General features: G+C 44.6%; 1 protein-coding gene across 2 annotated transcripts in view; it reads right to left on the bottom strand.

The window, feature by feature from the left end:
• Window positions 1–202: 202 nt before the first annotated feature.
• Window positions 203–25,247, bottom strand: part of mmp16a (matrix metallopeptidase 16a (membrane-inserted)) — a 71,509-nt gene continuing 46,464 nt past the window's right edge. For both annotated transcript variants that reach the window (XM_080489847.1, XM_080489846.1), the window contains exons 5-10: window positions 23,804–23,965; window positions 17,926–18,143; window positions 9,430–9,568; window positions 5,074–5,224; window positions 4,433–4,548; window positions 203–672 (exon numbers count right to left, since the gene is read on the bottom strand). In XM_080489847.1, the coding sequence (XP_080345973.1) occupies window positions 338–672; window positions 4,433–4,548; window positions 5,074–5,224; window positions 9,430–9,568; window positions 17,926–18,143; window positions 23,804–23,965 (1,121 nt within the window). In that variant the 3' untranslated portion in view covers window positions 203–337. The remainder of the gene's footprint in view (window positions 673–4,432; window positions 4,549–5,073; window positions 5,225–9,429; window positions 9,569–17,925; window positions 18,144–23,803; window positions 23,966–25,247) is intronic.

The following is a 25,247-nucleotide window of genomic DNA, read 5'->3' as shown; positions in this document are numbered from 1 at the left end:
ATCCTCCCTCTCCCACCCACACAAATTGTCCCTCTGCCCCTATGTTTGTTAAAAAGGCTGGGGACCAGCAGAGTCAGCTTCAAGTCCGAGGATCGCCTTTTGTACGAGGGATCGTGAACAGACCATCCGGCTCTTTCAGCAGGTCTGAACGAAAGCATCGGACCACCCAAGAAGCAGGACGAGGCATGGCTGTGTGTGTGTGTTTTTTTTTTTTTTTTTTTTTTAATAAAGCTGTCCAAAGTCTGCCATCGTCTTCTGGGTGAAAGTGGGGGTGAGGGGGGTGGGGTCAGGCTGTAAGCTGTTTTTTTGTCACCAGCCTCGCGCCACCATTGGTCTCTCAGACCCACTCCTGCATGGAGCGTTTGCAGTACAGTATGTGGCGCGGCGTCCCCTTCCTTTTGAACTGCACCACCGTGTAGACCAGCACCAGCAGGCACAGTGCGAGCACGCAGGGGATGACGATGGCGATGGCCTTCACCGTGTTGGCCTCGTTGTCCAGCTCGATCACCACGTCCGAGCTGCCGTCGTCGGCCGGCGGGCGGCCGGGGTCGATGGGCGTCAGCTCGCAGCCCATAAAGTCTTTGAGGATGGAGCGCGGGTAGCCCGGCTCCACGCGGAGGAACTGGTTGTTGAACTTCCAGTACTCCTTCCCCTTGTAGAAGTAGGTGAAACCTGGAGAGAGAAAAACACATGCGAGTCAGCGTTAGTTTGAAGAACCGATCTGAAGAGTGACATGTTTTCACCACGGAGGATGGCAGTGAAAGGTTTAGTCTATTAAGGCCCTGTTTTGCACCACAACGTTTCAAGTGAGTTTCAAACTATAAAACTACCAAGTCCCAGGAGAATATGGTCTGGAAGACATGACACAAACATTGCTATTATTGACCATCTACTTGCACATGCGCAATAGAAGCGTTTCAGGAAAGTTTTCAAAAAGCTCCACCCTTGGAGCCGTTTTCAGTGGCTCCGCATACTGTTGTTATGTTGCGTTTTGGGTGTCCGTTTACACAAGTTTTGCCCTTTTCACGGGGCCTAAATGTTGATGTTGTAAATCACACCTGCCCGGATAAAGCGGGTATGAAATGATCCTCATTTTTCCTGCAGATCACAAAATCCTCTGATTTTCCAAAGCATTACAGGAAAGCCCAACAGTAACGGACTCGCCCACTCTCATCAATATACACCATATCACATATCACAAGATACATATCTATCCAATTCAGGGAATTTTAAATCAATAAATGATGAAATATGATTGATTTTGGTCAGCGTAAAGTCTTTAAACATGTTTTTATCATGTGTGAATACTACATAAGTGTGTTTAAAGTATTGAGTTAACCTTGGATAACATTATGATTGCGGTATTCAGTCATTTCCCCCACTAAGGTTAAAATAGTCACAAAAAAGATTTCTCTTAAATTCACTGTGAACCTCATTCCTAAAGACGTGTGATTGATGCAGGACTTGAGCGTATAAAAGACAAACTGGCCGATAAACCAAATCCCATCACTGACTCATTCAATCTGCTCCGCAGAGTGTTTGCTCAGTCGTACTCCGGAAAGGAAAAGTTTCTTTCTCTTCATAATTAAAATATTAAACAACCCTGCTGTGTCGTCTGATGGAATAAATGTGATACAACCGAAGTTAACCTGACAGTCGGGTAATTACAATTTCATAAAATGGCGTGTGCCGCTCTGCTATTGACCCGTCGTTCCTGCTGCAGGTCTATTGTTCTCCGAGCGTCCCTCCGGACTAATTACACTGCTCATGAAAGAGAAAACGCACCGGAGCAGGAGCCAGACCTCACGAATCGCACCAAATGTTATGGAGCTTCCGGGACGACTTCCCCGCGTCGCCCCATTGAATGGGCCCGCTTCTTCACTCGGGGACGCCGCTTGCCCACTTTTTTGCTGTCCCACTAACAACGAAGACAAAAATGTCCCCGACACATCAGCAAGTTGCCGTCCAAAGGTCGCGCCTTTCGGGCTGACGCTGAACTTCTCTGCTCTCTGAGAGTCGCTGTCCCTGAATCGCTCGTTGGGAAAATAGATGCCGCGTAAAACTGAGCCTGACAGCTTTGGCTCGGACACTCCAGCCCTCCGCTTCCTCGCTGGCCCTCTTTACACTTCGAGTTTGGCGATTTATTATTCATGCTCGCTCGTCTGTGGGAAGATGAGGGAAGAGATGTTCCCAATTTCCAGCGAGGGAGAGAGCCGGGGCTTTAAAAAAAAATTAAATAATGAAAAATGAAAAATCACTTGTTATGTGGAGATGTTTCTGGCGAGGATGTGAGAAGGCAGAGGACGAACTTTTTAAAGATTCATCGGGGGGAAAAAAAGAGACGGCATGATCAAACAGCACGTGGGCGTCCACAAGGGGAAAAGACGAGTGATGGAAATCGACGTTGTCTTTTCTCACGTCGTCTTTTCTCTCAGGCTAAAAACGAGTTGGTAGCGTCGAAGGCCGACTTGATGTTGGCAGTACAGAATTGCAATTACAACCAAAGTCAACCGCATGTTGCTCACGAATGTGACGCTACACTGAGCATAAATGTAGATGATTATCAATAACCGGTTCCAACTGTAGCGCTGTCTCGGAACCAAGCCTCTGCCGCTTATTGATCCTGCCTACTCACACACACTTTTTTAAGTCACACGCTTTAAACTGAAGTATTTCATGGCTATTAAATGTAGCTTATAAACAAAATTAAAGGCGAGCATGTCTGTGTTCAGTCAGGAGAAGTGATGAACGGCGCAAGACCATAGAGACCATAAGCACAGGAACCTATAAACCTGCTTCCTTCAGTGTTGACTTTTGTTCATAACTATTCTTCCTGAGCACAAAATGACAATCAGTAATAAGTTAATATGTAAAGTTTGGATAAAAATTGGTTAAGTGTGTTGTTTGGATATTTTATCTATTAAAGGTCCATGCAGATACATAAAAAGTGCACATTGGATTTATGAATATGGAATATCAGCTGTGTTTTTCACAGCAGAATCTTTTAATGTACATCTTGGAAAAACAACCGTTTTTCTTGCAATTCTAAACCTTCCAACCACTTTTGACTGATAATCTTCCAGACTGCATTTTCTTTTGGGGGGGGTGGGGTGGGGGAATTCTAGTGTATTTGCTCCAATATGTTTGATATCCTCCTCGCCAAGTGTCTAATGCAATCCACTTGTGTAGGTGTGTAATTTAGCATGCTCTGCACATGATCTAAGTAAATCGCCTTATTCAATCTCAATTACATTTATCTGGAATTAATAATATACTTAAGAAGAATTACATTGATGAGCAGGATCAATGGCGTTAATATTAATCATTTCGTATCAAGAATCAATCTTATGAAACACAAGTCAATACACACATTAGCTGTTTTGAACCAAGGCTAGAAAAAAAAACTTCAGCTTGAAGAATTTCTTTCCAGTAAGTGATCCTATAGTTCTGTTCGCAGCTTCGAATGCACTTTGTACCACAACTTGAATGGGGGGAAAAAAACTAAAAACCTCTTGTTCCAAAAGAGGAATAAACCGAGATCTTGCTTGTTGTGACCCGAGGTGATGCAGGCGGAGCCTCGACTGGTCAGAGTCGGGTCAACATCACCTTGGGGCCTCGACCGTAACACGTGCAGCTTCACTGGCTGCTACTCTGCACTCAATTATGCCCAGTTATCTGGGTCAGTGTTATGAGCTCAGAAAAACCGAATGCAGGCAGACACACATCGGTGCAGAGAGACACACAAACACCCACCGTCCCCCCGGATGTCAATCCACCCTTCACGCTCTGATTGATGCCCGCTCCACCTGGCCTCACCGGCAGACACGCCCCGCTTCGGCTCTGGCAGCGGATCCTCCACGCAGATGGCTCGAGCGTTCAACACCACCTGCTCTGCTTTTTTTTCCAACCGAGCCGCTGCCAAGAACAGAACCAAACCCACCTGGCGCAGAGCGTCCAATGGGCGAGGCTCCTTTCCTCTTCACGCTATCCGAGCAGCCTATCTGCGTGCTCTCTGAAACTTACAAGTTCAGCCTCTCCACTCTTGGCGAGAGCCAACTGGCTGAAACCGGAATAAGCGCTCAGTAGTGGTCTTGTCCTTTCTACTTTCCACAGTTCAACTGGGTCTGATGACACTCCGAGTAGGACGGACTGATTATACACCAAGCTGCCGGTGAAAATATACAGAAACTCGACGGCCCGTTTTCACCTCACCTCTACGACTCAGTCTTTTTCCATTGTCCTTCATAAAGTCTGAATGCAAGCGTGTTGCTCGGGGAAGACTGCAATAACTGGGGCAAATTTTAATCAATGCTACCCTGGTTTACCTCGCACACAGTGCGTGCCACTGACCGGCACAAATCAATGCTTCCTGGCACATGAACCGTGACGCTGCTGCCAGATCACGAGACGGATTGGACGGGACAAATCGTACCATTGGCTTTGTCGACGAAGGCCCCCTGTGGCGATTCAGGCACACCTCTCCACACTGTGATGGCCTTTGGATAACCAGGGTCCATAGTTCTCATCTCCTCATTGTAGCGCCAGTACCTGCAATTGAAATAAACTTGAGAAATGGATGGAAAAATGCGTCTTGCAAGCCAGTCAATCATATCACATGTGAGATTAAAAGCTTCCTCCGGATGAGCTGCGAGCAGCCTTTAACAAGTCATCTTCATACTTGTTATTTCCTTCGTTTGAAACTTTTTGTCATTTTAATGACCTGGGAAATACAGACTGGTGAAAGCAAAATTTTAATACACGTAAAAGCGTGATGAAATCTCCAATCCACAGACCAGAGAGGTGTCATTGAGCTGATTCTGCAGCGTTCCTTCACACTGTCATTAAAGCGCCGAATGAAACCAGGATAGATTGAAGGTGTGTGCGGCAGGTGGTCAAAGTATAATCAAGTGCAGCAGGGAGGAGAAACTACTCAGGATTTTAGCCCTACCTGTTGCCTTGTCACAAAGTCACTGGGTTTTATTGAATGGGTTTCTCGCTGGATTCCGTCAAAATGTTCTGTGACTTATCCCTATGCAGTTTGAGGAAATCTACTGCTGATTTGTTTGCACCCACCTGTCCCCTTTAAAGAAGTAGGTTTTGGCCACGTCTTCCCACCACACAGCGGTCTCGATGCTCTGGGCCGGCATGCCGTGGCCAAACTGGGTGATGTCCTTGGGGTAACCAGGCTGCAACACCGTGTCCTTAAACACCCAGAACTGCTTCCCTGCACATCGAGGAAGAGAGAGGCAGAAAATGAACTCGGAGGAAGAAGGACAAGTAGCAGCGGGGATTACCCCGCAGGAGGAAAACATGCACCAAGGGCAGAATTACAAGGGCAGATACAAGATTTGGAACAAACGGGAGGCAATAACCTGTTGCCTTGTATTACTGCGTTTGATGTTGACGTTTCCCTAAATTTGAAATGGGACACAGCAGACGTGGGGACAAGTTCTCATTGCCCTTGCTTAGAGGTACCCTGGGAACTTTGCTGTGCTGGAAAACTGAGCTTGCGACTGCTCAGCTGAGATAAAAAAGAAACAGCCACCTTGTGGGGAAACTGGCGACCCGACAGTCAAATTATAATTTCCTAGCACCATGAAGCCAAGCCAATACCTGGATACTGAGGCGTGTTTGGGGAGAGCTGCGACAATGCTATTAAATTATTACATTTTAAGGAAATCATTCGATTCGGAGAGTTTTTCTGTTTGTTCCCTTTTCTCTCTGTGCCCTGTTTCCTGTGGAGTAATTGGGTTAAACAGCACATTTCTGACACCGAGCGACCCCAGGAAGTCAGTCTGTCTTCATCACTGACGGAGGTGTCGGGTGGGCCGGCAGGAAGTGTGCGGGGGAGGCTTGTGATGGAAAATTAGACGAAAAGGCAAAGGTGGAAAGACAAAGGCAGAGCACACAGTGATTTTTAAACTTTATTGCTCCGTTTTCACTTGATAAATGGCTGGTGTCAGGCTTGTGGCTGGAGATAGTCAGTATTTTATGCACAGGAAAATAAAAAGTCATGAAAAAAGCCTCTAAATAAGATAACATCTTTGAATTGCAAATCCCCTTTCTCACAGAGATTTCAATTTGTGTCTTTTTCTCTCTCGAATGAAAAGAAGCTGACAAAGAGGAGAAGCAGATGGAAAAATCTGGCACCGAAACACACGATAAGCCAGATTCTCATGTCGCAGGTTTCCCCTCCTAAAACTTTCTGACAGTTTGATTCTTTACCGCTTGATTATTATTGAAGAACACGAGCATCTCCTTCCCAAAGAAAACAGGGAATAAATCATCCAGATGCAGAATACCAGAGTGGGTGTTTGGAGAAAGTGATTAAGTAGCAGCATTTAAAGGGCCGGATCTTTCCCTCGATGTGTCTCACCAAACACCAGCGAGCCTGAACGACCATGTGGAACTTTTGCAAGGTCAGCGCTGAAGCGGCCCGAGCACTTTTCTTTAATAAACACAGGAAACATGCATGAAACGAGGCAGACACGACCCCGGCAATCACTCTCTCTGCTCCATCTGACATTTGAACCTTGAAGACGTATTTAAGCAGAGGGCCGTGGACAGAGAGGAGGAAGGAGCAGGAGGGCAGGGTGTTGGCTCAGTGTTAAGTGGAAGGAGAAACCTGTGGTGGCCTCTTTTTTTTTTTTTTTTTTTTTTAGAAAGGAAATTCCTGTCATTTCACGTCTTTCTCATACGGCGCTCTTCTCACTGTGGGTCACGCTTCCTCTGGCCTTGATAAACACACTAACACACGCCGCGCCCCGAGATTAATAAATCTCATCCCCGGAAAGAATCAGCACAAACAGATTCACTGGAGAGAAAATGCTTCAAAGTCCTTTTTCACCCAACTCATCCAACATAAAATGGGATTCTCCCTTTTCCTTCCCTCTCTTTAAATCGGAGTCGACTTGCATCGCCCTCCACATAAAAGGGGAGCTTCGTCTCCACAGCGGTGAGGCCTGCTTTGATGTAGTGGCGTCTCCGGCATGTGCTGCAGTGCGGAGACTAATCCCCGGCTCGTCCTCCACCATGTACGGGGAGGGTTATATAGGATGAAGATTTGTTCCTAAAGAGAGACGACTCCTCCTCACACAGGCCACACACACAGAGAACCCAACCACACGTCTGCATGTGAGCATGTGAGGACTATAACTGTGACTGTGGCCCAGACTAACGAAACTCACTGTCAAACCGGGCTATTAATTTTACACTGTTGTTACTACAACAACATCTTTCTTTGTGTATTTGGTCAGTTGATGTGTACTGTTACTGCTCTCACGCTATTTTAAGGACACATGTAAACTGAATGCTTTCAAATTTGTTTACATGACAACAGCACTTTATCCAAAAAGACTTTTGGAGTGCATCGTTTATTAAAATGCAATGGTCTATTTAACAGAAAACTATTTTTTTCTGAAACACACAGGACTTCACATGCACACTATGCTTGTATTAAATATGTTTTTATGCACATGTGAGAATAAATCAAGAATATTACCAATGGCAGATTCGAGGGGGCTGTTTAACGTACTCCGTAAAGCATGTACTTTGTAAATTTACTGCGCTTCTCTCACATGATTGAGTAATTGTTACAATTTGTTGATCAAATGTGGAGACACATTTCTTTCAGACACCAGAAACTAATTAGATTCTATACAACAAACGTTAACAGTTTAAAAGGTACTTTAATAGTGGCCTAACCTGCATATTACAGCCTTTACAGCGTTCCAGTATCTATGGAAATCATAATCAAAACTGAAACGAAAACTGTAAAATTATGCTGTTTGCAGTCGATTGTTCTCATGTGAACAGTATCTCTCTATCAACCACACAGCACACTCTTTAATTGTATTCTAATCTGGTGACCCACATAAAACCAGCTCCTGACCCACATTGGATCCTGACCCGTAGGCTGGGAAACAGGGTAAAGCAGGCCTGATGTGACTGGTGTATGTAAATGTCAGGTTGACGTATATCCAGAGTCTCAGAAGAATGCAAACAGTGAGCGACGGTCCAAAGACTGATCCTGGGCTTTACTGCAGGAATGAACAACACATGCTGGCTGAGCATCTAATGTATACCAGCACTGTCTTCTGTCTGACCTCCTCCACTATGTCTTGAAAGCACTCAGCTAATCAGCTCCGAGTTCAGCACGAAGTCCACTCTTGTGTCCCCATGTGGACATTTATGAAACCAGCAGCTGTGTGAAGGATATTCAAAACGGCTGCTCAGAGCTGCGCTCGGTTTCTTTTTTTTTTTTTTTTTATCCCTAATTTCTTCCTCCGAACGGGGACAGACAGAATGAAGCCTTCTGGGAAATCAGCAGCATGTGTTCAAATGGAAAATGGCATTTTGTTAGGATGAATTTTCTAAATCTACCCAGCTTGGGTAAGGAGCGGGGTGGAGAGGGCGGGGGGGGGGCAGCAAAATCGAAGTAGCGGAGATTGTGGCACACACGGGACCGGCGGCCTGCATTTCCAGGAACTGTCTGGTGTTGAAAACAGAAATAGGTTTGAGAGAAGATTTGTAGTTTTTATCCCAGCAGACTCTCATTTCTTACCTTAGTCTCCTTTCATCAACATCCACCTCTCTCTCCCTCTGCCTCTGCTCCTCTCCAGAGTTTATGTAAATACGAGGACTCTCGTGCTTGTTTGCCGTTTTACTTTTAAGTGGCTTTCCGGCTTTAGACGCAATTAGCTTCAAAGCTCTGTGTTTTGGGGCTAGCTTAGCCCAGATTTGAATACGTCGACGAATCTTTTTTAGAAAAAAGTGGGAGAAATCAAAATCGAGCATAATCAAAACACTGACAGTAAGCGGCGAGGCTCTTCCCCACATGCTGTGACAGTGATTTCCAACAACTCTGCATACTAATTTTGCTGAGCTACAGTGAAAGACGCCCGCCGAACCATAACACTAGAACCAGCACCCGAATGCATGTGCTATTAAAAAAATCAAAACTGGTGGATTATAGATGATTTTCCTGGCCAGCGAAACAGCTTTAATCTTCTCTAGTTTTAAATTAAAGTCACATCATAGACAGATAACATCAAGGCGGTACTTGAAGTAAGCATGATAAAATCAAGCTGTTATCAAAGATGGGTGGGGGGGGGAACAAAAAAAACAACTCTGTTTGCTTCTAAATGCGTACAAAGACAAAAAATGTGTGCAGAATATTAACAAAGTCTGAGAGCAAAGCCTATACAAAGAGCTGTCAGGCTTTCCACGTAAAGAGCAAATATCTGGAGATTCCTGCAGATAAATTATACACAAACTACACAAAGCTAATGTAAACCAGAGTGGCGAAGACTCAATATTGGGACGAGGCTTCAACACTGCAGGACCAGAACAAATCAGAGCTTTAAGAGGATTTCTAAAAACAATGTGATGACAGCACAGCGATGCTGGTGGCGGGGAGCAGCGCCTCACCTTTGAAGAAGACGAACTTGCCCTCGCTGTTCTCGTACACGGCGTCTATCTTGGGCGGGAGGCCCCTCCAGAAGACGCTGATGAGCATGGGGTATCCCGGCATCACGGAGTTGTCTCTCACCCGCCAGAACCAGTGGTCCTGAGAGGAGAGCAAAAGAAACGGTCAGAAAACAGAAACTCCGGGTGAAAATCATGGCTGACTTCGAGACTCTGCTCATGAAAAAGAGGAGTGTCTGTGTGGTCTCGTTTACTGGACGCAAAGATGACTAAAGTCAAACTTGTCAAACCAACTGCTTTGTAAATTTGGGGTCGTTGAGGTTGTGATGAAATATATGTGGCCGAATCGTTTCGTTTACTTTCAGTAGCTCCGATTTCAGTTGATTTCAGTGAGAAAATGATAAAAATATCAATCAACTAAAAAGGTCTGAAGCTTTAAGTAGCCACCTAAAAGCTGTGAATATTGACGGCTTATGATCAATCTTATCAACTGTACACAATGATTAGTAATATCTCAAGAACTCTGCATACACATTGTCAGCATATATTCTTTTGTACCTACTTGAGATACACACACTCACACAAGCACGTGCAATTGTAGAATTAACCTGGAAACTCCTCGGAGAACCAATGACCCTCTGGCTATGAGATGAGAGGACTAATCACGACACCACCATGCAGCCCGGCTTTAGTGTAGAATCTCAAGAAAAGACAAAACTGAATTTCAAAGAAAAAAGAAATCTGGCTTCTAAAGATGCCCAGAATACAGGTGTAAAATATCATAACCGTACACTTGTTTCCAATAGATGCGCCAGTTATTATGACTCCTTGTACATGCAGTGTCTCTTCTGTATTCAATAACTAATACGGGACAAAAACATGTATAGACAAACACACACCAGCTGAATATTCTAGCACAATGTTGATTCCTAATATCTGACGCAGGTCAATCCAGGTCAGATCCTCAGTACTGATGGACAACGGCCTCTACCCGGACAACACGGATGCCTCTATGACCGACAGGCTTTCTTAAATTGCTTGACAAGAATCCCTCAATCGCCGCTCCGCACGCAGGACATGAAAAACATACTGGGAAAACCATCAAGTAACGGGGGCAGAGTGATAGCCAGGAGTATTTACGAGAAGCCAAGAGGCTCCGATTTCCTCCGGGGTGGAAACGTGAGTTTGGCCAAGTGGAAGGTGTGTCTTTTTGATGTTTGAGGAAACTTGATGACGGAGCGAGCCGGGGGGGGGGGGAACCCAGCTGTGAAAGACATTAGGGCTCGGAGAGATGTCCCACCCTTTGGCAATGGACGGCCATTTGCGCGTCCGGTCCAAAAAGCTCAACCTCGTAACGAGGGATGCAGAAACGGAGAGAGGGCAGACTACACATCATCACACCCAGCTTCATTCACAGTGAAAGCTAAATAAACAGGCCATTCATCAAACACTCTGTGCAGCTCTCTCTTTCTCTCTTTGTCTAATCCAATTGTTTCTCTGGGACTCTCCACCCTCCCCAGACTCTTCCTCCTCTCTCTCTTCATTTCATCTCCTCTCGCATTCCAATTTAACTTATACTCCCCCACTCTTGCCCTATACATACGGCCTCCATAGATGCAAATGTTCAGCATTTTCTCCTGAACACGACAAGATCCTGTAATTGAAAGCAGATCAAACTGGGAAATCTGACCCATTTGAATCCTTTTGACTTCATATTATTTTCTTTCTGTCGTCCATCACATCGTCCCACTCCCACTTTTAAAAAAAAACCCAATCTGAGGCGAGCAGGCTTGAATATTTCTGCATGTTTTCAGCTTAGAGAAAAAGTCCAGTGCATGGTTTATGATGTTCACCGTACAAGGCACATGAAAATGCACTCAGGGGCTCGATTAACCTACGCTCTCTATAGGAATCAGCACTCTGCTTAATAAACCGTCTCTACCAATAAGTTTTTGTCAGTGTCGCGGAAACTTTGTGGAGTGGAACGCAAGCTGCAGAAATTGCTCTGCCAGTGGCTGAACGGAGTGTTTTGCAAGCTCGAGATCGATACTGTACAACACTGGAAGTAGTCCACATAGTGACCGAGCTGCTGAGTTGACAAAACACCAAAACTACTTTCGGCTTGAGAATAGATGCACAATGGTAACTACTTACTGTTTCATTAATATTTAAACAACAGGAATTTGTACGCACATCAAGGGCTGGCCATGGTGGCATACAGAAGGATGGCATGTAAACAAATATATATATATATACATATATATATACACGTGAGACAAGGGTGTCGGGATGACAGAGGTGTTGACCTCATTATATGACGCACGCACTCGAACGTGGGCGCAATAATATATATATATATATGTTGAGTTGAATTACAGCTGCAGAGAGATGTCAAAAAAAGATACAATAAAAAAGAAAGATGACCACAAAGACAAACAAACCATGAGCCAGGACGAAATCCTGATTGTGAGAAATCACAGCCTGACATGTGGAGACAATGAACTTTTCTTATTCATAGGAGGAAGAAAACCCAGACTTTTGTTTTTTTTTTTATTTCATCTATCGGGCTCAGGTCCAACTGTAACAGTGAGGTCAAATGGAGAAGCTCGTCATCACTGACATGCAGGTCAGCCCCGGGTGAGCGTCGGCTGCAGCCGTCTGTGGGTTTGTGTGCGAGTGACGGGGTGAGAATACGTGAGACAAGGGTGTCGGGATGACAGAGGTGTTGACCTCATTATATGACGCACGCACTCGAACGTGGGCGCAAATAATTCAGAGAGACAAGAATCCCCGTTGAAGACTCAGAATGACCCAAATTTCTTTTCTTTTCACAGAAGCAATAAGCTGAAGAACACCTGCTTTCCCAGAGTGTTTGTGGGCCTTTTTGTTATGTGCTGACAGCCAACACACAGAGTGGAACAAAACTCAACTGCACGGAAATCACCGCAACTGTTGTAAATAATGAAGTATGACCTTGAAATGTGGTCACTGGCCCAAACTCTTCCATTTGCAGCTGTTTCTATTCCGCTGCTTTTCATTCTGATATGGCAGCATTCAAGCTAAACTAAGTGGCAACATTTTCCTGGAAGTACAGTGCTTCGCATGTTTATTTCTTTGGCCTTTAAAATCAAAGTAAAGCAAATGTAAAAGATTCTGCATCTCCAGATCAACATCACACATCTTTAAAACTAAGAGGACCGTACCAAAGATTCTCGTTCAGCGATGATTCAAACCATAAGAACTCGACCAAGACGAGACAAAATCAAACAATTGATCAAAAACTTAAGTGGCAATAAAAACGGTTCGAGTCTTATGTTTTTGACTCTCTCTCTTTTTCCTACCAGCACCCTGGAGGAAAGAAAGAAGAGTAGACAGCTCGCTGCTGTCTTGGTCACTGTATTCCCATTAAAGGTTGGTGAGAATCAAAGCGCGGCTCCTGAACAGCGAGGGTTCCTGCGGCGTCCCCGCTCTGTGTGTGCGCCCACATCAAGGAAGGAACTGTCATTTGTTAAGTGGAGAGCAGTGAGGGTGGTAGTTTCCTTTATTACAGTGTCACATGTTGAGTGATAGGCGAAAGGCTGATGATGGAGGCTGGACTGGGGGTGTGCGGGGGGGGGTTGCCTCTTTGTTACAATCTACATGTGGACGCTGTGCAAGATTCCGTTAAACTCGCCAAAATGACCCTGAACTTTTCAACCAGGCAAACAATGGATATAGCCATTTTTCTGTCCTTGCTTTTGTATAAATGTTGGCTTCGGAGAGAAGTAAAAACAAACAATTTTTTTCCAAAAGAAAACCGCAAAGCTTTAAACAAAGTATGTTGCAGAGAATGTTTTGGCGTAAATCCGTAAATCCAGGTTTGGATTTTCTGGTTCTGTAAACCGGAAAAGATAGCGGCGAGCCATACGCCCGAAATCCAGACTCCAATAATAATTTCTGAGACCGTGCATTCATATTTTACTATGTGCCGAGCCTGATGGGAAATGAATGAACACTTGGAAACTTTCTGTCTGGTTGCTGTCAGGCAGCGTGAGCATCACAGTTTGGTACATTTGCTGTGCAGCTGGAGGTAGCCGCTCGCAATCAAGGCTTGGGAAAAAAAAGCTTTGCTCACGTATGTGCACATGCATGCATGAGACAGCGAACGCTCCTTAAAACTCCAGCGGGACCCCATATGGTTGGTGAGTTCATGGAAAGTTGAATGTGAAGTGACAGCCAGCGTAAAACCGGTTAACTTTCTGGTTTTGATGAGACGTTTACTGGTGACATTGGATCCAGGCGCTCATCCGTGAACCTTAACTGACCGTTCATCACCGCACTGGGGGAAGAAAAACGAGCGACCGTAAAACAAGCACCTTAACAAGCGTGACTCGTGGCCTGGCTTTTGTAGATTAACACGCCAGGAATAAATCACGCAACTCTCCGTGCTGTTGGGAAGGTGAGGTAAGGTTTAGTTTTTTTAGAATCTCACTGCAGATCCTAAAGTGGCTATTTAACAGAACTAAATGGGGGAGGGGGGGGGGGGGGGGGGGGGGGGGGTAAATTATAGGTCAAGTGCAATTTGTGACATTTCTTTTTGTAATAAGAGAAAGAGAACACGATGAACCTTTAAGTGCTGCTTTGCAAATCAGAGAAATTGCATGTGGAACTATTTTCCCAGCAGTCCTTTGACAAAGTGTTATGGTCATTTAAAAAGTGGAACATTTAAAAATGCCTCTGAATTCTGGTTTTACCCTTTTTTATTGCTAAAAAAAAACCAACCCACAAAGACAAAGGGATTGGTTCAGTGTAATTTTATAGTGCAGGCACAAATTTACCGACATACTTCAGTCCATAAGGGAAATATCCCTGCAATCTGAGCGAAATCGGAAATTTCAATATGAATCTTTGAGGGCAAACCCGTAGCCCCAAATATACTTTTCAAAGCTGGAAAAAAACAAGATTAAATAGGTTCCAGCATTTTGACAGAAGTAATAATCACAGTTGTGCCCTGGCTGACAGCTTTTGTGTAAACAACTATAATTGACTATCATACCTTGTCTTATTTGCGCTTCTCAAGAGCTTCCACGGAGCTGCTGGAAAATGACTCAAAAGGCCACTTTGAGTCATTCGTTTGCTATGTACCAGCGCAAGAAAACACAACACGACACAATTTAACTACATGAAAACAATTTTGCTCCATATAAACAACATCATTACTCCAGTGTATTTTACCCGATAAGCCTTGCTCTAAACCCCCGCCACACACACACTTTACATTGCTGGACCACCTGTGGAGCTCAGGGGCAGTGAGATTGCCTCGATCTCTGCTATAATGACTTGGCATCGGCCCGACTCCGATCTTCCAAAACAATCAAATTGAGACCGTGAGTACAGCCAAGCTGTGCACGCCAAATGGACCTCCGGACCACAGTAACCGAGCAAGGAATCAATCACACAATCAAACTGAGGAGAAATCACCTTTATGAATGATAGTAACAAGCAACAAAGACTCTTAATACAACCCAAATGACATATAAAAGCACATAATAAATAACCCCCCACCCTTTTCCTGTGAGTCTTCACTACAGCCAGGCTTTGGAGTAACATCAACATGTCCAACTATTATTCCAGATAAACTGTTTTTCATCCACCAAGAGAAACGAAGGCGTGAACACAATATGTCGGTCCTCGCAGGGAAATATTGGCAAAAACGCAAACGGAGAGTAAAGAAATATTAGGACCACCTGCTCGTCCTGTGAAAAACACACCGACGGAGCGAATCCAAGTCAAACCAGCGATCGTTTATTGAGTTCACTTCATGAAGCACGTCTGATTCATGGGCCGGGGCGTGGATCGAGAGCGAGCAAATCATCGCGGGGCCTAATAATGCCGGTGGTCCTGATGATGTGAACAGGGTGGATTTACAGCTACTCTTACATGTGTTCCACAACAAATCACCGCCCTCCATCAGTCTTTCCTCTCCACTCCTCCGGATCGTCGGGAAAATGTGAGCCAGCTGGTGCTGGTGAAACATTCAAAAGCATCAGAAAGAAGTGGAAGGACGGGAGCCGAAAGCCAACTTCACATCGACGCTGATGCCCACTTCAGCCAAGTAATTACAGGTACTCCTACTTATGTATCCTGCTGTCAGAAACTGCATCCAGCGTTTAAAAAAAAAAATCTGGCAAATAAAGCGGCTACACTGGAGACTTGTGGTTATATCCTTTACATGTCGGTTGGATTTTGAGCACTTGCCACACGTCATGTTCTTCTCACCAACACCGTATAAGAAATTACAGGACAAATAACCTGTCATAACGTCTAACCCCTTCCTCCTGGGTTATTCATAACTTCATCCACGATTGGATGTTCAGTAAAAAAAAGTAGCATCTGTATGTAAAAGTTTGAAGTTTAACACTTGTTAGTCACTAGTCACTTGTTACTATTGTTGGATATAAACTGTTGGAGATTTTAATATCTGCCAGCTTTGTCTTTCCGGCTCAATCAGGCTGCATTTACTCAACAACGTTTCAAGTGAAAACACATTGTTTTTGCATTTTTTGACAGCGAGAGTTCAGCTCACCGGGCTGACCGAAGAAAAATAATACCATTTCATCTGCTTATGGATTAAGAACTCATCCCGTCCTCACTATGGGAATGAAGAATCCTTCTGCAGATTTCAATTAAACCCTGAGGAAACAGTGCGAGGGTTGTGGCAAACTGATAAGAATTTGCCAGAACCCTTGTTTACAGCAAGAGCACAGAGCCATACACCCTTAAAATAACAAGAAAAGACAGGTTTCATTGATTTTAGATCTGGTTTTAGTTGGCCAATAGTGCATCTGCTCTCCTCTCCCTCAGGACAGCGATGCACCTGACCACACTTCATTCTAACACGACCACAGACACAGATTCAGTTTTAAAAGATCCCGGCTGTGGGAAACACCTGAATCTGGCATGAAAAGAATCAGTGCTGCAATTTATTTTCAGACTGACATTTCTTTTCACAGCCTCTCTCGCCTTGTCGGCTCCGCTTCCTGAACTCGTAAAAAAAAAAGGTTTAGCTGATTGCTGAACATCCTTCTTGTCTGTGCGCCGCCTCTGTGGAAATCCCATGATCCTCATCACTTCATGAGACCGGGCCGCCGCCTGGCGCTCCAGACGCCACGTGAACGAGAGACACGGGCAGAATTTATGCTATTGCCACAAGCATGTATTATTTCTCCGACTGAAATGACACTGTGTAGGCTCGCGGTCTAATTGCGGTTAAATGCCTCCACAGGTAGAGGCTTAGGTTCCAAGTCAGATTTGTTTATTAAAATCTAAACGAGCAGATTCGAAGAGAGGGATTTGAAGAACGGAGGCAGAAAAGGTCCCCCCCCCCCCCCCCAAGTTCCACAAGCCTCTTATTTAACCAATGAATACGATCTATTTATATCCCCAGAAAATACAGTCACACTCATACGGAGCATTAGAGGCACTCTTTCTCCTTCCTGCGGAGAACACAGGACAGCTTTGTGTAGCCTCAAGGTTTTTCTCTGTTCCTTACTGGATGCTGCCAAGACCTTGCGCTCACAAGCTCAGACCGAGGATAAAGACGTGTGCTTTTTTTTTTCTCTCTTGTACCGGATTGAAAACCAGGCTGGGTGTATTGGAAGAAAGAGGCATGGAATTCCTTCCTTACTAAATTATCCTCTTCCTCCAGGCCCTGTGCAACCAGGAACGCGCTCTCTCGGACATAATCGTGTCTTTAATTAAGCAAAAAAAACCAACCCAATTTTAAGATAACAGAACAGGTTTCACTGTGACCTGCACGCAGTGAGCGCAGCGTCAAACTTTCTCTCCCAAATAGTTCCAGCCAACTTTCCAACCAAGTAATTTACATTACATCCAAGTGGATTTTTCCCCGCATTATGAACACAAGGCACATGCTAACCATGAAGTAGTTTTGATGAAAAGCTCCCTCCCTCTGTATATTTAGGTAATCCTCCAAGCTCTCAAGCAATCCATCCGCCATTCGATCGATGTCAGCTCTCTCTCGCTCTCTCTATACTAGCAGTATTCAAACCTACAGGGTTTTCAAACTGAGCCGTAATAAGGAACGCGCTCTTCTTTTCAAGCATCTACAAGGTAATTAAGTTACATAGTATATATTAATACATTTTATTCATAGGCGCCTTTCACAACACTCAAGGTCACCTCACAAAAGTTAAAAACAAAATAAAACCAATGCAAGACAGGAAAAACACAGGTACTATCATTAAAAAATGTGAGAATATGTGAATATGTGTTAAAAATGTGTGATACAGTATGTGATGCAGGAAACAGAACTACGTTTTCTCTTCAGGCATGCAGAGCTGATGCAAAGGCTGATTGCTGTGATTTACACACTGCAAGGATGTTCAAGCTGTGGGCAAAAAAGCAAAACAGCTCCAGGCCTTAAAATGATGCTTTCAAAACCAACTCAAAGTGAAAGTGCCCCGGGTTTTATTTTTATAACGCTGCCTCTTGGTTTACCTTGAAGACGAACATTTCTCTCCTCAGTATGGCCAGGGTGTTGAAGCCGCCGTCGCAGATGTTGGGTTTGGCGTTGGGGTGGGACGGCCGGTCACCAGGAGGCAGCCTTGGGGGTCGAGTCTGCCTGTCTGGCTTGCGGGGGTCCGAAGGTGGGTGGGAGCGAGGAGGCGGCGCCGTGGGCAAAGGCTTGGTAGGCTGCGGGATCTTATCGGGAGGTCCTGGAAGAAGACGAGAAAACACACCTATGTTTCACATCCAACTTCTTTTGGAGGCAATTGCAATGAATCACACCTCATCACAATGAAGAAAGACACACAGTGTGAAGCGCACACACACCTTCTGCAGCAATCCATCCACAACCACACTGCACCTTCAGGCATACCACTACTGCGCATACTGATGGTGATAACATGCTGATGAGGATTTGTAAGCTCCAGAAGCACAGTTAAGAGATAGCAAAAGTTATTACAGTTCTTCCTGAGGGAAGCATAAATGGGTGGAAAAGAATTCATGGAAATCCATCCAACAGTTGTGGAGACACAAAACCCCAGATGTGAGCTCGGAGAAAAAATCTGAAATTTCATCACAAACCTCTAATTTTGTTAAAAAAAAATTATATATATATATATGAAATTAAGGTTGTGTTTACACTGGAGCATTAAGGACGAGAATCGAGGAGGGTGGAATCGGGCGAGCGACAACAAACCCGCAGACCCAAACACAAGCCAGCAAGAAAGATGGAGCCAACAAAGGATGTCAGCAAAAAGATAAAAGCGTACGAACAAATCCGAAAGAAGCCTTTTCCGATATATGGAAACAGTTGTTACTGATAAAGACGACAGAAAGCTGGACTTTGTTGTGATACGAGTATTCTACACAGATCAGCTGCCTCCTGTTTCTACTTCCCTGCATAAAGCGCTTGTTCCAAAGGATTTTGTTTGATCCATCTAGTTCAGTGATTCTAAACTGAAGGTTCACGACCCAAGAGTGGCTTGCCAAACCGTTTTCAGTGGCTCGGGGTCGTTTGCCAGATCTTCTGCATGATCTTTGTTTGTTTCCAGATGCTAACTATGAGATATGAAATTCATCATACGAGTGTGATGCAGGACAAAAGCATCATTTTGTTGTTTATCATCAAACATGTTTGTTTTCTGTGTTGGCACACTGTTCCCAGATTCCAACTGCACCCAAATTTATTTCGGTCCATGTTTATTGCGCCCTCAGGTTTGCATGGTCGCCATCATAAATACAACACAACTGAATTAATTTTAAAGGATCAAACGCAAACACTTTCACTATCATAGTGGCAAATACTACCAGCTGATATCGGGGCTGATGACTGGATCGAGTAGCCTCACTAATGTGTCCTGTACTTGGGTGAGGTGGTGAAGTGTTTACTGGCTCTATCACACTTTCTGAACTCTTGAAATGTATGGTAATGAAAAAAAAAAAAAATACAACTGGTGAAAGTACGTTTTATTTTCCTTGTAGGTCTCACTTCAAGACGGGGTGAGAATCTTTACAACTTGGAGTAGATCCACTACTCCTCCTTATGGAGAGAAAGCAGTGAGGCGGTTCAGGCTTAGGATCACCCCCCGGGTGCTTTTTATTGTGCGTCTACCAGGCACAGCCAACTTTGACAGAAACATGAGGTCAACCAAGGTGAACCAGCTGGACTATATCTCCCACTTGGCTGGGAAACATCCGAGAAGAAGACAAGCTGGAGGAGAGTGAAGGGAGCAGGGATTGTCTACTTCTTCTGATTTCCACTGTGACCCAGAGCGAACTGAGTGTCTGAGAAGATGAATGAAAAGGAACTTAAACCTTGACGCGCTTGTTGCGCGAGGTGAAAATGATCAGTCATCAGAATTCACCTTCAGCGCAACCTTGGTAAATGTCTCTCTGGTGGTCTGGCAAAAAAACGCATCCCGGAGTCCAGGCTACAAATCCCTGACATGAAGTGAAAGTACAGTAAATGGGGCAAATCGGATCCCCCTAATCCCCATATTTCATGCATTCCTAAATGTTTTGGCCCGGGTAGTGAGAAGATAAACTGGCTTCTGGAGATGATATTTCCAGATGAAACACTTTGCTTGATATCAATTAATGGCAGCCAAGGCTTTCCAGCTCGCAGAAGAGCCAAACCGCGCAAAGCCAAATTTAGGCCTATCACCTTGAAGTGAAACATCATTTACACAAAAAAGAGATGAGGAAAATTGTCACCAAAGCATCAAAGAGCAGAGAAAAACATGAGAGACAGAAGAAAGGAGAAACTGCTGCTCAGCAAAGCTCAAGGTACTGTTAATTGGCATACAAATAGTCAAAAGCATTAAGGACGCAACTATGAAAATCCAAACAATGTCAAGGCTGCAATGATAAAAATAAACGCTCTTCCAAAACAGAGGCCCAGACGTGCCTGGGTGTCATCTAACATTCATGAATTACAGGAGGAAAAGAGCACGCGAGCGGGGAGCGATGGAGGGCGAGTGGGAGCGCGTGTATGAATAATTGAGAACATGACGACGCATGAACAACACACTGTGTAACTGCGACGATATGACTTCCCATGTGTTGATTGGGGCTAACAGATACAGGAAGAGACGAATACATTATGAAAGAAGCAAACGCGACAAGTAATACCCGAGTCTGGTCTAGAAAAATATTAATGAATGACGATGGTGTGTACAAATAGTGATCCTGAACTGAACCGACACACGACTGAAACGTGAGGATTAAGGCCGTGAATGAGCAAAACAATCTTTTCACTCGATGGCTCAATCTACAGTGAACGGCCAAACAAAGGAACGAAAGAGAGATAAACTGTCAAACTAGTTGAGGAATCAGACGATTGTGGGGATTAGGACTTCGCTGGGTCCACAAACACTGATCAGCGGTTCTACGCGAGAGCGAATCCATTCACTGACTGAATTAAATCCCCTGAAATATATCCCAGATTAGTGCAGCCAAAGCACTCGGTGGTTATGTAAGCGCGGGGAGATTCACACTCAGATGGACTTGTAAACAAACAAATGTGAAGAGACACGCCAACGTTACGGTAAAGCTATGAAATTACAAGAAATCTTTACATTTGAGCTGCTAATTTTATATCTGCGTCAGAGCTCCTCCACGTGTTGGATTAGACCAATCAACTCATTGCTCTGATTGGTACCCTTGAAACCAGAGGATATGGATCTAATCAGTGAATTCAGCTGCTGCGGTGACTCAGCTTTAATGAGCCATAGATGGAGGCCAGTAATCCATATAAAGAAGAAGGGCATCTGTGCAGCCGATATAATTAACCTTAATAACACAGACCACCCATGCAGCCGTGAAATTACCTTCATATACCCACTAGTTTGCTCAGCTTGATGTATCCCAAAGAAATAGTGTTCAATTACATAAAAAAAAACGTAAAGAGGCACTTTGACGACCTGATGGTGATGTTTTTACTGTCACTCAATAGTGGTGGTAACAAACAGATCAGCCCCGATAGTAAACCCAAGATTAACTACTTCAACTTGAGCACATGAGTCACTTTTACGGTTAAATTAATTGAGTAAAAATGTCCTGACTTTTGTGTAAAGAACAGGGGGAAAAAAAACCTCCAACTGAAATCAGCCACAAGCAAATACTTCCCGTTTGGGATTAAAAAGAGACCCATTTTGTGATCTGTTGCACTGATTGGTGGTCAACATGACTAAATCGGCCTCCAAGACTCATAATCAATAAGTTTATTAGTGCAAATAGACCGTTTATATGAGCGTCTTCATGTATTTTTTATTACCGAGTCTATATTAGGGTTGGGGATGAGTATATAAGGTTGACTTTCACATTCGTCTACCAGTTTGTCGTGGATGGTGTCATCTTAATTTGAGTCTTGCGTAAACAGGAACTCTCCGATTTTCTTTACAAGGCTAGGAAGTCATTACGTTGAGGACTGTCCACAGGGGATTCAAAGGAAAAACAATTACAGAGTAAAAGACAGTAATTTCACATCTTTACATTACATATGATCTCCATTCATTACTGTTAAGCTAGTAAATTCCATTAATTTCCAAGGCAATAAATATCTGGAGCGGTAAGTGGAGTTATTATTCATGAGAAGTCAATCTATTTGTAAGGGGAATATAAATGATGGGAGTAATAAATGCAAACAGCAGGCGTTTCTTCCCCACAGCCCTCAGACTGAACAGTTTCCGAATACTGTAACAGTGAATTCATCCCTCAACGTCAAGCTCATCTGACCAGTCGGACGCCTTTGATTTTCAACGTATCTCACATACCTCACTACCTTCACGCACAACTATTTACACCCTTCAATTCTCAAAGTGAGGCTCAGCGCTTTGTCATCTGTCCGAACTGCACTCTGCACACCGTTGTCCCTCTTTAGTTCCACATCTCGCATCAGTGTTGCCATGAAGAAGAAAAAGGAGGCCAATTGCTGCAGGGAAGGGTGGGGGTATTTGAGTCTTGTCCTGCCCTTCAACTCCTGATACAAGAAAGAGGAGAGAAGCAAAACACGAGAAGGATGAGGAAAGATTAGATCACTTGCCCAGGTCTGTCACTCCCAGAGGGACGTGCCCCGACCATGTAGGCAGATGGCAGGTTCCTGCTGCACAGCGCTGACAGCTGGAAGGGACAATACTGTTGGTGTCTAACTTACACGTCAAAGGGAGGTCGGGACGGTGGCATCAACATTCAGATTACCCCCCCCCCCCCCCCCCCCCCCACCACCACCACCAAAAAAAACCTCAGCAGCTTCTCCCCAGCAGACCAACCTCAGTGGAGCAACAGATTAAAAACACGACAAGGCTGAAGGTCTCAGCAAGAATGGCAGAGTCTGTCGCCCCGATCGACAAATTCAGCTCTGCTGGTGTAAAAAAAAGAGAAAAAGAAAAAGAAGAAGAAGAAGACTATGCTGGCACTTATATATATCCTTTACCGTCAAATTGAATTTCACACTTCCGCCCCAGAGCTGCATCACCTTTGTGACCAGACAAAGCACAGACTCATATCTGTCAACATAAAGTGTATGTCAAAGAGCAGAGCATCCTCTGATGATTTTCATTATATTTTTGAATATAGGCATCAGGTTTTTTTATATTTGTCTTTTCTGGAACTGGGGGAGAATGAACACATCACAATCCTTCAGTGAGAGCTGATGGAAGACATATCAGCATGGAAGCGGCCAAACATGTTAATGTCTTCTGTGAACACAAACTTTCCACAAGCCATAAAAGACTGAAGCAAAATGAATGTGGCGAGCTGCGTGATGACGGCAGGACACAGGAAGGCAAACCGTGTGGAAACTGTTGGTGATTTGTGCTAAAATAGTAAAGAAAGAAAAAAAAGTAATCCCAAAGAGAATGAGTTTCTTTTCCAGACAGATGAAAAAATTCCAAAGGAGAGTCTGTGCTGAGACACTGAAGTTTGTAAAACGGAGTCTGGTTAGCATGAGGTTGAGGACTCTCATTTAGAAAGACAATAGCTCAGCAACCAATAGCAAAACGGCAACGGAGCTGACGGTTAAAATGAAGAGCATGAAGAAGCTAATTGGCTGAGGTGAAGCTTCACTTCCTCGTGACAGTTACGAGACATGATACTGAAAGTCTGTCCTGAGAACATTGTGCCGACTCATTTTCTACTTCCTCGCTTGGAAAGCTTTAATGCCTGGCAGCCGTTAGCAGGTTGTTGGTTAGCTGGCAACGTCGGCTCCGCTTTGCCGACTGGCCTTTCCAGTAACCGTTTCAGCAAGCGTCCGCAACCACAGATTTCATAACAACAGGCACATACTCTTCACAGTGCTTTTCATGTGGTGTGCCAGTGTTTGGCGAGTTACTGAGGGAGTGTGCATTGAAATGAAGCCAAGAGGCCTTACCGTAAATCTTCTGGATGCCCAACAGGTCATCCATGGGCAGTTTGAAGTTGTCCGTGTCCATGTACTGGTAAAACGGAGCCATGATGGCCGTGGGGTCGTTGGAGTGTTCGAGGCCCAACGCGTGGCCGAGCTCGTGGACCGCCACCAGGAACAAGTCGTTGCCTAAAAGCACAGAGCCAGAAGAGAGAAGAGAAGAAGCAGTGCTGTCAGTGCTGCTGGCAGTCGTGTTCATGGCGAGCATTTTATGTGTCTCACAGGCAAACACAGACAAATGCAAAATGGACCAATGTAGCCGTGACGCGCGTTCCACCGAAACATGTCCGCACACACGCACTCAGACATCTACAGGCACACACTCTCCCTTTGCGGCGCACAGAAAACCCCGCGCTCTGTAATTAGTACTCGAGCCGTGGTAAGCCGATGACTACGCTGAGTTGACCTTTTGACTCAAAAGTCTTCTGTGGCCGCCAGCCAAGCCCCAAATTCAATCCCCTGCCGTATTAGAGCGAGATATTTGGGATTTAAAGCTGCCCCTCTTCATCCCAGTCAAACTCCTTGACTTACGTCACTGGCAAACAAAACAACAACAGAAACGGCTCCTCCTCAGCTTCCCCTCTAATGTTTTGCCAAGATGCTGAATGTGACCCATAAAAGAAGCTCATCTTCATACAATTAGGGTTAGGCTGCCACGGCTTCTATAATTCATACGACTGCTCAGGCTGTCTGAGGGAAGCTAATAAACTGATTCTACTGACACACATCTTACACCTCAAAATGTTATTCTTATACTTCAAACAGATCATTTTTTCCCTTCCTCTCTCGAATAAAAAGTTGCGGTCTCGGGAACTTCAATGACACTTAGTAGCATTGACATGGACGTCGGCACAGAGCCGGACAAAAGCAAGAGCTCGCATTTTGCATTTTTTACTTTCAAGGTCGCCCCTTTGAAGCTCTCCCCACTGCTATCTCCCTCCGGTTGTACCTTTCTCCCTTTTTCTTATCACACCGAGACTCGTCTCAGGAATGGAAAAGAGCATCACTTATTCATTGGAATTCCTACTAAAGTGAGGCACTTATCTGCTGCAAATCTGTCACATGAATAACGCAGCAGCAGATAGAGACGGCGATTCAGATCGCTCCGGAGCAGATACAGTGCCATACTTGAGAATTTACAGTCCAGGCTACCACTGAGAAATGGCTTAATTGGGACCTCGTGGATGATATTTGGCTGTATAAATGTCAGCGGGTCTTTATAGGCTCGAGGTTAACTCCTGCACTGCGCGGGATTCCATTAACATGCAGGATTTTTGCTGAAAAAGCTCCGCGTTGCAGCCAAAGTCTTCCAATGAAAACAGAGTGCTTGTAAAAGTGGGCGAAGCACCGAAATTGAGGCAGAATTTATGCATGCTTGTAATACTGAACAAGTGTCTGGATATGTGGCTTA

Source organism: Lipophrys pholis (genome assembly GCF_963383615.2).
Source record: "Lipophrys pholis genome assembly, chromosome: 20".
NCBI classification, from domain to species: Eukaryota; Metazoa; Chordata; class Actinopteri; order Blenniiformes; family Blenniidae; genus Lipophrys; species Lipophrys pholis.
The sequence above is the reverse complement of the archived record's forward strand: the minus strand, read 5'-3'. Positions and strand labels throughout refer to the sequence as shown.